The sequence below is a fragment of the Cannabis sativa genome, chromosome 3 (assembly GCF_029168945.1).
Source record: "Cannabis sativa cultivar Pink pepper isolate KNU-18-1 chromosome 3, ASM2916894v1, whole genome shotgun sequence".
Lineage (NCBI taxonomy): Eukaryota > Viridiplantae > Streptophyta > Magnoliopsida > Rosales > Cannabaceae > Cannabis > Cannabis sativa.
Genome location: NC_083603.1, coordinates 69,162,947 through 69,178,561, shown reverse-complemented (window position 1 = coordinate 69,178,561; position 15,615 = coordinate 69,162,947). Strand labels below are relative to the sequence as shown.

Below are 15,615 nucleotides of genomic sequence, written 5' to 3'. Positions count from 1 at the left end.
GATCAAGAATACCTAAACCCCATCTGTTCAGGTCTTGCTTCTACAAGAGAGATCAACGAAGAAAATGATTTCTCATAGAAGAGTAACAAATAAGGAGATAAAGGATATCCCTATCGTAATCCTCTTGTCAGTACCACTCGACCTTTAGGACGACCGTTGATTACGAAATTATACTATGTGGTCATCAAACAATGCACGATAACCCTAATCTGACACTCAATAAAGCTAAATTGTCACATCGTACTGGCTAAGAACCCCCATCCACCAAGTCATATGCTTTATCATGTCAAGCTTAAGTGCCATAAATCCTCTTCTACCATTATTTCTTTTAAACAATGACTGAAGTAACTTTAAAATAACCATAATGTTGTCATGTATTGAGTGCCCTGGAATAAAAACACTTTGGAAATATGAGATGAGCGGGCCAAGTGTATTTTTCATCCTTAATGACAAAGCTTTTGCAATAATTTTATATTACATTACAAAAGAAATAGGTTGATACTCTTTAGCCATTCTTGGTTTTTATAGTTTCGGTATTAACACCGCATTTTAGTTATTAAATGTAGGGCTGAACATTTTGAACGGGTTTGACCCGAACCCGAGCAACCCGCACGAACCCGAACTGGTGAACCTGCAAAAAAAAATTTTAAAAAAAGTTTCGGGCGGGTTGGGTTCAACCCGGTACCCTTCGGGTGGGTTGGCGGGTTGAGATTTTAGGGGTATCGGGTTTCGGGTTGAACCTGCGAACCCGCCCACCAACCCGGTTTATATATATATTATATATATTTCTTTTATTACTCTTTATATATATAATATGGAGTTTAGATTTTTATGGACTATGGATATTGGATATGGATGTATTTTGAAATATTTTAGTTTTCACTTTTATCATGATTCATGAACATGAATATGAAGTTTGATTTGAATCTTTGATAAATAGGTTGTTTGTTTGTTGGTTGGATTGATTAATGTATTTTTTCTTCAATAGTAGATACTATGAACAAATTGTTATATTATATATGCTTAATTCTATAAATAAAAAAATAAAAAATAGAAATTGTATTAGCTCAAAAACAATTGATTACACCCAAATAACACCCAAAGGAGGGCCTAAATAAAAACAACTATACAATGTTAATATCTTTACAAACTTTGAAACCATTGTGTATCTCTCTTTGAAACTTTTTTTGGCCAAAACATCTCAATTCTAAACTTCAAGTTGGCTTTTAATTCCTTGAGTAAAGCTGGGATTAGTTGTTCCTCTTTGGTCCATAGAACCGTATTTCTCATCCGCCATATGCTGTAAACCAGGCCGGCTACAGCTGCTGTGTAAACTTGCAGCTTGAACTTTGACTCCTTTGATCTTCCAAGCCATTTAATGAGGTTGGGAAGACTTGTGTGTATTGTTCTCCAATCCAGCCACCTTTTGATTTCCTGCAAACATTCCTTAGTTCTCAAACAATCAAAGAAAAGGTGCTCTGAAGTTTCATCTCCATTACAACACAACAAGCAACTTGAATCGGTGGTGATCTTCATTTTGCATAATCGGTCTCTGGTCTTTAGTCTTTGGTGCATAGCAAGCCAGAGAATGAAACAATGTTTTGGAGCATTAAACCGACTCCAAACTTGCCTTGTCCATTGAATTTTGGGTGGGGTTTGTACCAACATCTTGTACCCAGCCGAGATATTGTATTGTTGTAGTGCAATGGACTGATTTTTTTCTTTGAACTGATCCTTGAGCCTCACTAGACACCTCCAATACCAGCTGGTTTGGCTTGGTGTTTCATAGGCCCACCAATCACCATCATGAATGTAAACACTGTTGATCCATCTCATCCACAAGCTGTCTTCTTTGTTAGCAATCGCCCAAATATACTTCCCCATTGCCACTCTATTCCACATACCAATATTCTTGAAACCTATACCCCCAGCAGCTTTCGGTTGGCATATGAAGTCCCAAGCTATTGCACCTGGCCCATAATACACAGCTTTGGCATTCCATAAGAAGTTCCTGCAAATTGCTTCAATATTGGACACAACTTTTTTAGGCAAAATCAGTACTTGACACCAATAAGAGTGAATGGCCATCAATACAGAGTTAATGAGAACCACTCTCCCTGCAAAAGAAAGATTTCTAGAACTCCACACTTTGATTCTTGCTGTCATTTTCTCAGCCAGGATCTCACAATCTTTCCCTGATATTCTTTTGGCACCAATTGGAACTCCCAAGTAAGTGAAAGGCAAGGATTGATGCTGGAAGCCAGAGATAGTCATAATTCTCCTTACTTGATCATCAGGCATATTACTTGTGTACATGGCCGTTTTTGTAGCATTTGGAATCAAGCCAGATGTCACAGAGAAAAGTTTAAGGCCCTGAAGTAAATAGTGAACACTTTTGGCATCCCCATTGCAGAATAGTAACACATCATCTGCAAATGCGAGATGGTTTAGTGATATATCTGCACATCTGTCATGATAGTGGAAGTCTTCTTTGTCTCCTATCCTCCTCATTATTCGAGAAAGATATTCCATTCCCAGCACAAATAACAGAGGAGACATTGGATCGCCCTGTCTAAGGCCTCTTTTCGACTCAAAATAACCATGCAAAGTACCATTAAACATCAGAGAAAACCGAGGAGTTCTCACAAAATTCATGACCAGTTTAATGAACTTAGATGGGAATAAGAGACTCTGCAACATTTCCTCAATGAAATCCCATTCTATAGTGTCATAAGCCTTCTGCAGATCTAGCTTTATAATACAAGAAGGCTTATTCTTCTTTCTCCCATAGTGTCTCAGCAAATCCTGACAAATCATTATATTATGCCCTATGAATCTCCCTTTGATGAAGCCTCCTTGATTCAAGGAGACTAGATTTGGGAGAATGAGTTTGATTCTAGAGCACAAAAGCTTTGTTGCAATCTTGTAAATCACATTGCAACAAGCTATTGGTCTAAAATCTTTAACTGTGTTAGGACATTTCATTTTAGGCACTAATGTCAAGATTGTAGAATTAATCTCTTTAAGGATGTTACCTGATTCGAGGAAAGATGTCACAGCTTGAAATATGTCATCTCCCACTATCTCCTAGCAATCTTGGAAAAAGAAACTCGAGTAACCATCCGGTCTTGGAGCTTTGTTCCCAGGAATGTCAAAAAGTGCAGTTTTAACCTCATCTTTGGTGAATTGCATCATCAGGTTCTCAGCTTGTTGTTTAGATACAACCACACCTCTGCTGACAAGCTTCTTTAGCACTGGTCTTCTGTTAGCCAAACTTGTTCCCAACAACTCCTTATAGTAATCAACAAAAGCTGCAGAGATCAGATTTGGATCAGTGATTCTGGTGCCATTCTTGCTTTCTATGGAGAATATCTGATTGTGTCGAGCCCTTTGCTTAATACTTGCATGAAAAATTGCAGTATTTAGATCACCATTTTGTACCCAAGTAACCTTGGCCTTCTGCTGTAAAAAGGCTGAGTAGTCCTGCTGCACTTGAACTAGCTTAGCTCTAGCAGTTATTTCTCTATCAAGCATCCCAACATCAAGAGGATTTTGCTGTAATTGTTGCTGCACATTTTCAAGTTCATCCTTAGCTCTCTGTACAGCTGAATGTATATCAGAAAAACCAGCTTTGTTAATCTCTTTTAGGATCGGTTTAAGAGATTTAAGTTTGGAGACCACCTGGTACATCTTAGTCCCATATATCTGCTTGTTCCACATTTCATACACTTTGCTCCTGAAGCTCGGGTAACTACTCCACATCTTGAAGTATCTAAACGGCTTCCTCCCCTCAGCTCTCTTTGGATACAAGGACAATACACAAGGAGAGTGATCAAAGGTCCCTTCATTCAAGAAATTTACCTCTGCTGTTCGGTATTGATCTAGCCATGCTTGATTAGCCATAACTCTATCAATTTTAGACCAAATTCTATCTTGCCCCTGTTGTTTATTCGACCATGTAAAAAAGTTCCCAGTTGACTTCACATCTTCCAAATGACACTGTTCAACACAATTTGCAAAAGCTATGTCTGGATAATACTTGACTTTATGGCCTATTCTCTCCTCCTTTGAAAGAATATCATTAAAGTCTCCCATTAAAAACCAATTATCATTGGTTGCTAAAGCAGTCAAGTCTTTCCAGAGCATCTCTCTCCCATTTTTATCATTGAAAGCATATATGATAGTAGCAAAACTACTAAAGGTATGATCCATTGTAGAAATTTTTAAATGCATTAATTGACTTGTACATTTAATAATATCTACAATATATCTTACCGGATTCCAAGCAATGACAATTCTTCCTCCACGATGCCACGCAATATTTGTTGAAAAACACCATCCATCAAACACATTAAGATACAAGGTCCCCAATTTGTGAACATTGATCCTTGTCTCAAGGAGCCCCACAAAACCAACACCCTGATTTTGAATGAATTGCTTGATATTTCTTTGCTTTTGAGTGTTGTTGGCCCCTCGGACATTCCAGCAAAGAAACTTATCCATTTCCAAGAGAGGGATCTCCCCCCTCTCTTGTATTATTCTGTTTTGCCCCAATTTCCACTTCTTGGAAGTCCTGCTTCTCACCACCTGCTGCTATTAGCACACTAAAAGTGTTCTGCAATTCGGTTTCAGCAGGTGCTTCTTGTAATCTGCTTTTCTTCCCTCCAGAAACCGGTTGAAAGCCCTCCTCATCGAGTATAATTTGTTTGTTGACTCCCCTGTTATCCTTCTTCACTATCCATTCTTTCTTAGGCTGAATTGTCTTCTTACATTCGGCTGTCACATGTCCCATGCCATGGCATTGTTGACATAAGGTTGGCTTCCATTCATACTGTACAATAACAGTAGTGATGCTTCCATACTCATTCACAAATTCAATCAAACCTGGAAGTTCTTGCTCAATACTAATCTCTATCAACACCCTTGGAAACATAAGCCTTTCTCGTTCCCTTGTAATCTCATCCACCATAATAGGTTTCCCCAATCACCCAACTATTTTGAACAAAGACTTCTCCCCCCAATATTTGAGGTCTAAGTCCTCTAATTGTATCCAAATTGGCACCATTTTCACATCTTCTTTCTTAATACTAGCATTCGGGTCCCGTGGTTTCATAATGATCGGTTTTCGATTGAAGAAAATATAACCCCCATTCAAAACTTCATCTCTTTGTCCAACCGAATGAAATCTAATCAAGAACACTCCATAGGCTAGCAATTTTACTTTATCCACATTGTCATTCCATTTACGTTTTGCAAAGCCTTCTAATACATGTAAAGGTGGATTGGCTCCAAGAACATAACACACCAATGAAGGTTTCCAGTAATTAACCTCATCTTCTATATCCTCTAATTCAATCTTCACCATCCTATCTTGCTGTGAATTTTTAAAAGAGTTTTCTAAATTCCTCACAACAGTTGCAGATCTCAGAATAGGAGGAGTAGAGTTCATACCTTTGGCTAGGTTACTGTTGCATTGCTCCGTAGCTTTGAGAAAGCTCACGAAGTCCCGTTGTACATCCTCCTACCGTTGAATTTCTCTGAGTGAGCTACGAGGAGACAGAGGTTCTGGAAAAAGGTCCGCCTGATTCGAGCTCGAACACCTTCTCCCCTGGGCGATTTCATCTGGTTCATCCTCACTTTCAGTAAGCTCGAGCGGTTCAATCTCATCAGGAAGATTGATTTGAGATTGCCTCTCCATTTGGATACCACGCTTTCCCTGGTTCTTCGACTTCTTAGCATCTGATTTCAGCTTCCCCCCTCTCTTCGACCGAGTTTTTGCCATGGCTTCAGCAGAGAGCTGCTCGACCTAGCAGAGAGAAAAAACCTTTAGACACAATAGTATTATTTATATAAAAAAAAAAAAATATTTGAATAAAAAATTAATTTTTTTTAAAGAGTTGTCCGAGTTGACTGAGTTGACCGATTCAACCCGCCAACCCGCTAAATCCGACCAACCGAAACCCGCCAACCCGTGACCCGCCAACCCGCCAACCCGCCAACCTGCCAACCCATGCCCTATTCGGGTCCGGGTTCGGTTTCAATATTTTGAACCCGAAACCTGTGAACCCGAAACCCGCCAACCCAAAACCCGGTAAACCCGCCCGATGTTCAGCCCTAATTAAATGGTTGCACTGATGCACCGTTATTTATGATTGCAAGGCATACTTGGTTGACCCTTTCACCCACAATATCCTAAAATATCTAGAAAAATAAAGCATGATATCCATCTGATCCTAGAGCTTTAGTGGTGCCAATGGCCTTAACAGCTTGATGGATGTCCTCCTTAGTAAACGGTTCAATTAGACACTCATTATCATCAACCAAAATACGTGAATTAACAAATTTTGTACCACACTTGATTTGCTCATTATTAGGTTAGAAATTTTAAAAATGTCTATAAAATACCGCTCTGCTTCACCAATAATCTCTTCCTCAACACACAACCTTTGGCAAGTTTCTATCATAATATTAGTAATAGAATTTTTCTTCTTCCTCACTGATACTTTGTTATGAAAATATTTCGTGTTTCTATCATCAGCCATCATCTACTCCGATCCTGATCTCTATTTCTAACAAAGTTTATTTATATTCAGAAGGTCATCCAATTTAAATTGTAGAGTTTTCACCTTATTTATTCGAATATTAAAAGCAATAACGTTCAAAAGTTTATTTATCTCCTTCTGAGTTTCCACAACTTGCTTAAATAAAGACCCGAATCTTTACTTACTCCAAGTTTAATGACAGTTTGTACAATATTCAAGATAGTCACAAAGTCCCAAAGGGTCTGTCACATTTAACGTACACTTTTGCTAAGCCTCAAACACAATGAATCAACAAACATGTTCTTTAAGCCAATGGGGTTCAAATAAGAACTTCAATTTAACTTGCTCATGACTCCATGTAACAACATTCTCAAGTTTAGTTGCTATAGGACGATGATCAAAATGAAAAAAATTACCATGTAACACTCAAACTGAAGGAAACAACTCAAACCAGGCATATATTTGAAAAATATCCATAGACATTGTTATCCATGTCCATGGATATTTCTGAAATTTCTAAATTCATGGATATTATTTATTTATTATATATATGAAAAAAATTAGAATATGAATTAAAGTGATGCATGTAGAGAATTCATATCATTTAACTAATAATTTTAAACTTTGTAAAGTTATTTGGTATTAATATTTTTCAATGTGTCAAATATTATCATATTCATTTTATATGATAGTATAATCAAGAGAATTTATATATAATAATATCTAAAGTATTTGGTTTGGTGTAATGGAATGGTCATAGGAATAATAATGGTAATTTAATTAAATAAGAATGGTAATAGGAATTGATTACAATGTTTGATTTGTAGTTGAAATGAACATTGTAATCAAAATTATTTTGTTTAGTTTTGTATGAGTATGTAATAGAATAAATTTTTGATTCACCGAAATAACTCTTTTTTTATTTATATTTATAAAATATTTAAGAAAAAGGGTAATATAGACATTTGACTTTTATAACAATATTTTTATTAAAATATTAGTTTTCCTTTATAATGGAGTGTAATTATAATGGAGATTTTTTTTGGTATATAATCATCATCGCGATACTCGATGTAATAAGTATTACATTGTAATAGATAACAAAAGTTAAAAGAGAAAATCTAATAATGTAATGGAACTATTTATTACCATTATTCTTATCTATATTTCTGGATGAAGCACAAATGGTTAAAAGTAGAAGGTAATAGTCCAAATAATTACTGATTAAGTCTCCTTAATCGTGGAAGGTCACGAAGAGATTATCTTGGCTTGGGAAAGGTATGATCTGGGAGAGGCACAAAGATTTTTTTACAAAGAAAATGACTATCTAGGACCCAGAAGCCTTATCATTGCTCTGGGACTCGGAGAAGACCAGATTGCCTATAAGGGTAGGTAGATGCCAAAGAGCCATACGAAGAGTCTAAGAGAGATGCCAATTGCGCAAGGAGAATCAGAAGGCACTTGCGAGGCGAGAGCTAGATGGCTTTATGACGGTTATTTATTTCTGACACAGAATCAGATCTTGTCTCCTATGTCAAACCATGGTAGTGCGTGCACCACAAAGTGTAAGCGTTTGCCCAATATGTGCCCTACACCAACAATGGTCCCCACTATACATATGATTTGTGTTGGAATATATTTTACCATGATCTAGATTTACTAACAAGTATGTTTGAAACATCCTAATATGAATTTCTAAAACGATGAAAATAAACACAAAAAAGGTATGAAAAACCTTACAGTGGTTGCAGCGGAATTAAATGACTCCTTTCGCTCATATCTCTAACCCTTGTATCCTTTCTGTAGTAGAGTATCACCAAGATCTGAGCCTGATTCTCCTTCTTGTTGATTGGATTCTTCATAGTGTTTGCATACTATGATTGATGACTCACTTGTTATGTATGGGCATGCACTCAATCTCTAATGGCTGAATTTTGTTTTGTGAAGAAAGGCTATGGTATTTTTAAATTAGAGGAAGAAGAAGGAAGAGGTCTCATAAACCTAGAGAGAAAACTAGGTTTTTAGCTTTAGAGACATTAGTTGGATAATGAGACCATAGCCTTCCATTTATACAAATTTCCACTAGGGTTATGGTTAAATTATTTGAAATAAAAAATCGATAAAAATAGAGTAAATTGGCACCTAGTGGCCGGCCACATAGTGGGCCCTACACTAGTTTGGTTTGTCCCCTTTTTCTCAACTATTTTATCTATTTTTAACAAATCCCACTTTTTGCAACTTCAACCCTATAAATGCCAAAACTATTTATTTAATAATTAAAATAATTATCAAAAATAAAATTGTCATTTATAATATTTATTAATTAGACTCCACAAAGTCTCTTAATTAATAAATTAACCCTAAAATACCATTTCTTCACAATCAAGCCATATCTTAGTAAAAAATTCATAAACTTGACATAGTCTAATTTTAGAATTATAATTGATTAATTAAAATCAATTAACTGAGTCTTACAAGCAGTTTGTCTCAACTAGTATGGGGATCATGGGCCTATATAACCGAGCTCCTAATAATTAGATCTAACATTTACCAAGTAAATTCTCTAACTTATTAATTCCTCGTTGAATTACTATAGAACTTGGAATTGCACTCTCAGTTACATAGAACTCTCTATATGTTTCACGATATAGATACGCTATTAATTATCCATTGTTATAATCCCAATAATCAATGATCCTCTATAGATGATTTACATTGCATAGGGACAAAATTACCGCTACACCCTTTCCATGTATTTTATCCTTAAAACACTTAGCCACCTATAAATAATATTTCAGTGAACTAATATAATCACTAAAATGAGCGCTCTATCATTTATCTCTATTTAGCCAAGCTCGAAGGAAATCATCGTTTCATTTCTACGTCCGGATAGAAGCTATAGATTCCATATCTACGATTAGCTCTCCAACTCAATTGTACTATCATGTTCCCAAAATGTACGTATCACCAGACCAAAAGGTAGGCTTAACTAACAAATCAAAGAACACAAATGACACTTTTGAGATCGAACCTAACCATATCAGGATTGAGATCATTTGATCTAGGATCAACTTGGTGATATTAAATTGAATAGATATTATAGTAAGATTATCATATCTAGTTCAAGTTCAATATCGGTCCCTTCTGATGCATAACACTTATCTAAGGTGCAAGTAAACTACGTTGTAGATTATCATCTCAGTTAAATCCTGTATACTGATAAATCTAGGACTACATTTAATCAAACAATCTTGATTACTATCCACTGTGTTGACAATACAATAAACAAGAATATTAGTGTGATAAGGATTTGGATGAATTTATTAATCAAATAAGTAAATAAATGATGACATGAACCAAATAATACATTAAACAAGCAATGAAATTAAATCTATTTCTTTATTGATAATTGAATAGAAAAGATTGCATTGAAATAGAGTTTTATTTAGGGCACAAAGCCCAACAATTTGCCACACGAGAAAGAATCATCTTGGGGATCAATAGTCAGATATTTTACGTATTTTACTCCAATAATGGGTGGGCTTTTGGCAAAAACCATAAGCAAATCATTGGTATGCCCATACCTGTATTTTAGCCTATAAATACCCCTTTATTCCCACATAAAGAGGGGATCGAAAAAGTGATAGCTGAAGCTGTGTGAAAATATCTCTAAGCTTTCTTCTTCTTCAAGAGAAACCAAGAGAGCAGAGTTAGTGTGGACCTTGCTTTTAGCCAATGACAATGAGTCAATTAATAAGCGATAAGAAATGTAATTAAGATAAGTTGAGAACCAGTAAGCAATAAAGAACACAGGATCTTAAAGAGGTTTGGCCCCTTTAGTTCGGTGATAGCCTACTCCCCTTAGATTGTATTAACGCGAGAACAAAGAATACAGTGTTTCCTCTCTCAAAGCTCTCACAAAAAAATCTTTGAGTATTTTCTCTTATATCTCTTTGAAGTAATTCTTTTGACCCCTTTTACAGTGACGATGGATCACTATTTATAGGGTTAAATGCATGAGGGAAGGTTTCCCTTTTGCTTACAATATCTATAATTGGTAAGAACATACATTACATGTTTAGAATACATAGATTGAGGGATTCGGGCAGCTTGCCATATCCTTTTGATATGATCCCATGATTGTAGGGATTGCTCGTGAACTCAATGATATCAATCTTGAAGTTGCTATGTCTTGATACATTGCTTGGAGAAATGACTTTATTCGTTGTCCGGATCATCTGCCCTTGCCCTGCTCGGTCAGGCAGACTTTGTCCGTACAGATGTATACTAAGCTCTATTCGAAATATCTCTTTAACCAGATGTAGGAAGTAACAGCCACGTGTCACCAGTATGTGCTGCCACGTCATAGTGCAAAAAATGGGAGAAAAATTTTCCCCCAATTCTGCATGGGACTTCCAAAGTCGGGAGTAGACTTCACTCAGCTTATGTTCGGTTCTGAATGGGTGGCACGTGTTCGATGTGCCTATTGGTGATTTTATGTGATTCTGACCAAGAGTCCCTTCAGTATTCGGCTAATTAAAGCTCTAATTAATTCGTACCTCCAGACACTCCAACAATTCGCATGCTTTGACAGTTACCCTTTTTCAGGTACTTAATTACTTTTGATTTCCCAATATTTACTTTTGAGGAAATCGAGGCGTTTGAAATTCAAAATAATTGTACCCATCACTAATCTGCTTATAAATAGGGCAAAAAATCCTAATAAACCACTTTTAGTATTTTTCTTGTTTAGTGAGTTCAGCGCAAGAACATCATTCTTTCTCAAATCCTTTGAAGAATTTCTAGAAAGTGTCGATCACCGTTATCTGAGCAACCTCAAAGCTTCGAACATTGAGTAAGTTTCTCATCTTTTTCTCCTTTAATGTTTGAATCTCCAATTTTCTAAGTTTCTTTTGCAGAAAATTCATCTTGCACTTATTCTAGGAAAACTCTAGAGAACCTAGGTTTAGAAATGTGAACTTTGCTTTTGGATGATCATATAACTTGATTGTGATGGCATTCTGACGTTAACTTCACGATATTCGGTTCTCACTTTGACAACTTGGGGTTTAGTCAAGATTAACCCTTAATTTGAGGTTTTGAAATTCTGGGTTATGAACCCAATTCACGCAAAACAAATTTCTTTTTAATCTTTTGACTGGACCTGGTCGGTATGCTTTGCTTGTTTTTTGTTCGACATCCTGGCCAAATACTCATCTTGTGTCTTATCTTTTGTAGATGAACCGTGATGAGTTTTGCGGAGGAGAACACGATATCGACCAGGATCTTCTCCAACTCTTCTACGAGGACCAACCTCATCTTTGCGCTAGTCCATCTTCCTCAAGCGACAAACTTTCTAATTCGAGTTTCAAGGATTGGGAAGTGAGTAGTGAGGGTACACCTTCTCCAGAACTCGAGGTGCATCACCACTTTTATTCCTAGTAGATCGCAGGCTAAGGTTACTGGCATTTTATTTGGGAACTCTGGAAGGGGTGGAGATGATACTTGTCGTCCAACTGGGCATATATTGTTCACCCTGACGTAGTTGATGTTAGAATTATTTTACCAGGATCTAGATTTACTACCAAGTATGTTTTATCAACACCCTAATATGAATTCTAAAACAATGAAAATAAACACATGAAAGTTTAAGAAAACCTTACATTGGGTGCAGCGGAATATTATGACTCCTTCCATTCAGATCTCTAGCCCTTGATTCCTTTCTGTAGTAGAGCATAATCAAGATCTAAATCTGGATCTCTTTCTCTCCTTCTTGTTGGTTGATTTTCCAAAGTCTTACACACTATGATTGAGGTACCACTTGATGTGTGTGGGCACTACTCTATCACTCAAGGAAATTTCGAAATTTGAGAGAAGAAAAAGAGAGAGAGGGGGCGGCTAGGCTTTTGTGAAGGAAACAATGTTCAAAGTCATGACTTTCCTGAAGCTAACACTTTATATTTATAGAATGCCCTATAGGTTTAGGTTATAATTGTATGGCATTAAAATAATGGAAAAGTAAATGGTAAAGGGCTTGCATAGTGGGCGGACATATAAGGAAATTGGGCCTCACTTTGCAACTTTTCCATTTTGTTATTTTTCAATCCCATTTTCTCAAAAATGCCAATTTTCCAATTTAACCATTTAAATGCCAATTCTAATAATTTAATAACTTAAAAATAATTATTAAATAATATTTTCATTTAATATATTTATTAATTTAGACATATAAAGTATCTTAATTAATAAATAAACTTAGAATCTCTTTTCTTTACAATTTCGCCCTTGCTTAGTGAAAATTCATAAACTAGACATAGTCTAACTTTAGAATTGTAATTGATTAATCAAAATCAATTAACTGAGTCTTACAAGCAGTATGGTCTCAACTAGTATGGGGACCATGGGTCTATATAACCGAGCTTCCAATAAGTCGAACCGAATTCGCCAAGTAAATTCCCTAACTTATTAATTCCATATTGAATCCACTCTTAGAACTTGGAATTGCACTCTCAGTCATGTAGAACACTCTATATGTTCCACGATATAGATACGTCATTAGTTATCCATTGTTATAATCCTAATTTGATCAATGATCCTCTATATAGATGATTTACACTGTAAAGGGATTAAATTACCGTAACACCCTACAATGTATTTTATCCTTAAAACACATAACCCTGTATAAATGATATTTCCGCTAAGTGAAATGAGTACTCCACCATTTATTTTCGTTTGGTTAAGCTCGAAGGAAATCATCCTTTACTTTCTATTCGCCAGATAGAAGCTATAGATTCCATATTTATGTTAGCGGTCTCACTCAATTGTACTACCGTGTTCCCAAAATGTACGTATCACCCTGACCCAAAAGTAGGCTTAACTAACAATTCAAAGAACACGAATAACACTCTTGAGATTGAACCTAATCATATCAGGATTAAGATCATTTGATCTAGGATCAACAGGTGATATTGAATTGAACAGATATTACGGTAAATTCTAATATATCTAATCAAAGTTCAATATCGGTCCCTTCCGAGGTATACTCCATAAATCCGATACTGGTAAACTTTGCCAATATCCCAAAAAGGACATAACACTTTTCCAAGGTGTAAGAATACCTATCGTTGATTATACCATGTCAGTCTAAATCTAGTGTTCTAACAAATCAGGGAATAAACTTTCGAACATATAATTAAGATTATATTCCACTGTGCTGACAACACTATAATCATTAACAAATTCATATGTTCTGGACTTAAATGGAATTCATACATTATATATATAATCATGAAATAAATCATGTGAACCATGCAACATAAAATGTTATTTCTGATCTTTATTAATAAGTAAATCTGATTATATTGAAATGGGTTTTATTTAGGGCACAAAACCCAACAGTTGATACCATCTCTGTTGGCCGTCCAAGTTCTTGTGCCTTTGGCATTCCCATTGTCACTTCTGCTGTAACTGTTGTGCAACATACCAACCAACCACCGTCTAGAGATAGGATGATGGCCCACACAAAACAAACTATGCAGAAGATTGTTGCGACTGATCCACACGTAGCTTGGCATGCCACAATGACGAGCGCTGAACAGGCCCGACCTGCTGCCGAGGAGGAGGGTGATGAGGGGGATGTTAAAGTCCAAGAAATAGAGGATCAGAGCGAAGTTCATCCTGATAGTCCCTCTGAGGTCGAGGATAAAGGAGCTGCTCGACCATTGCGCTTCGGAGGTTACAATGAGGCAGGGGAACTGGTGTTCGAGGCTAGTGATGTCCTGGAAGAAGGTGAGGATTACGTCACTGAGGAGTATGTCGAGGTGGTTCTTCGAAGGAGGCAAGGTGCCTTTAGAGCTCGTTGGGTGTCTCCTCCGTCCATAGTAACCCAGACCTAGTTGAGGAGTTTGGAGAAGGATGGATATTTGGCCGGTGTGGACTGCTTCTTCCATTCTCCAAATCACCGAGCAACTAATCCAAGAGAGGGATATTCTGCCTGGTCGGGTGCGCATACCAAGCAAGGTTCAATGATTCCCTTGCATCTGTACTTCAGAAGGATTGTGGACTACTATCATCTTTGCTCGACTTAGTTCACACTAAAGGGCATCAAGTACTTATCTACCTATTCATCCTTTATGCCTCTCAAGGATGGGGTGAGACATCCCCACACGACACCAATTGGCTCTTCGATCTGAAGTCAACCCCCAAGCAGAGCAGGTCGGGGTACTTCTACCTCTCCCAACTGGATGATAAATGGCTGAAGGTTACCGTAGACCCTGAAGTCAGCAAAATATGGCATTTTGTACACGAGTACTACTTCGTGACGAGCATGGAGACCGTCCATACTCGGTTCCAACATATTCCGTCGTACTGCTGCCCTCTTTTAACATTGGGACTCAGGGAAAAGGAACAAAAATTCTCCAACTGTCAAAGGATGCTCAGAATATCACTTTGTTGACTACTGAGGCAAACTTTGTGAAGTACAAGCTTTACCTGGAGGATTTTGTGCCAAAGCCCGTGAAGGAGAAGAAGAAGAAGAAGTCCAAGACGAATCGAGCTGAGGATGCCGAGCAAGAGAAAGAGCTCATTCAACTCAAGCGTGAGGCTAAGTTGAAGGGAAGTGCTAGGGCCAAACAGTATGCTCAAGAATATTCAGAGCATGAGCAGTATGCTCAAGAATATTCAGAGGAGGAGTAGTATGCTCAAGAATATTCACAGCAGGAGAGGCCGAGCAAGAAGATGAAGAAGGCTCCCCCGATCGAGCAAACACCAATAGAACATGCAATCAGGATTAGGGAACCAATTGTGGCTGTCACTTATCTACCCTGGTAGAGGGAAAAGGAAAAGCCATCTTGGTGGAGCAGGAAGACTCTTCAGATGACGATGCCCCATCTGTAATTATTTGGGAAAATGCCCCTGCCCGCATGCAGGGTACATTAACTTGCATTTTCCTTTCTTATTTTATGCTTTTCTCACATTTTATGTTTGCTTCTAACTTCATTGTTTTATCTGTGCAGACATGTCTCAAAAGATGATTCAGGCCTTGAAGAAGAGAGTAGGAGATAGCTCGAGCTTG

General features: G+C 37.1%; 1 protein-coding gene across 1 annotated transcript; it reads right to left on the bottom strand.

Annotated features, from left to right (window-relative positions):
- Positions 1–3,087: 3,087 nt before the first annotated feature.
- Positions 3,088–4,212, bottom strand: LOC133036260 (uncharacterized). The gene has a single exon (XM_061112789.1). It carries the CDS (start codon positions 4,210–4,212, stop codon positions 3,088–3,090), a length of 1,125 nt encoding a protein of 374 aa, XP_060968772.1.
- Positions 4,213–15,615: the final 11,403 nt, after the last annotated feature.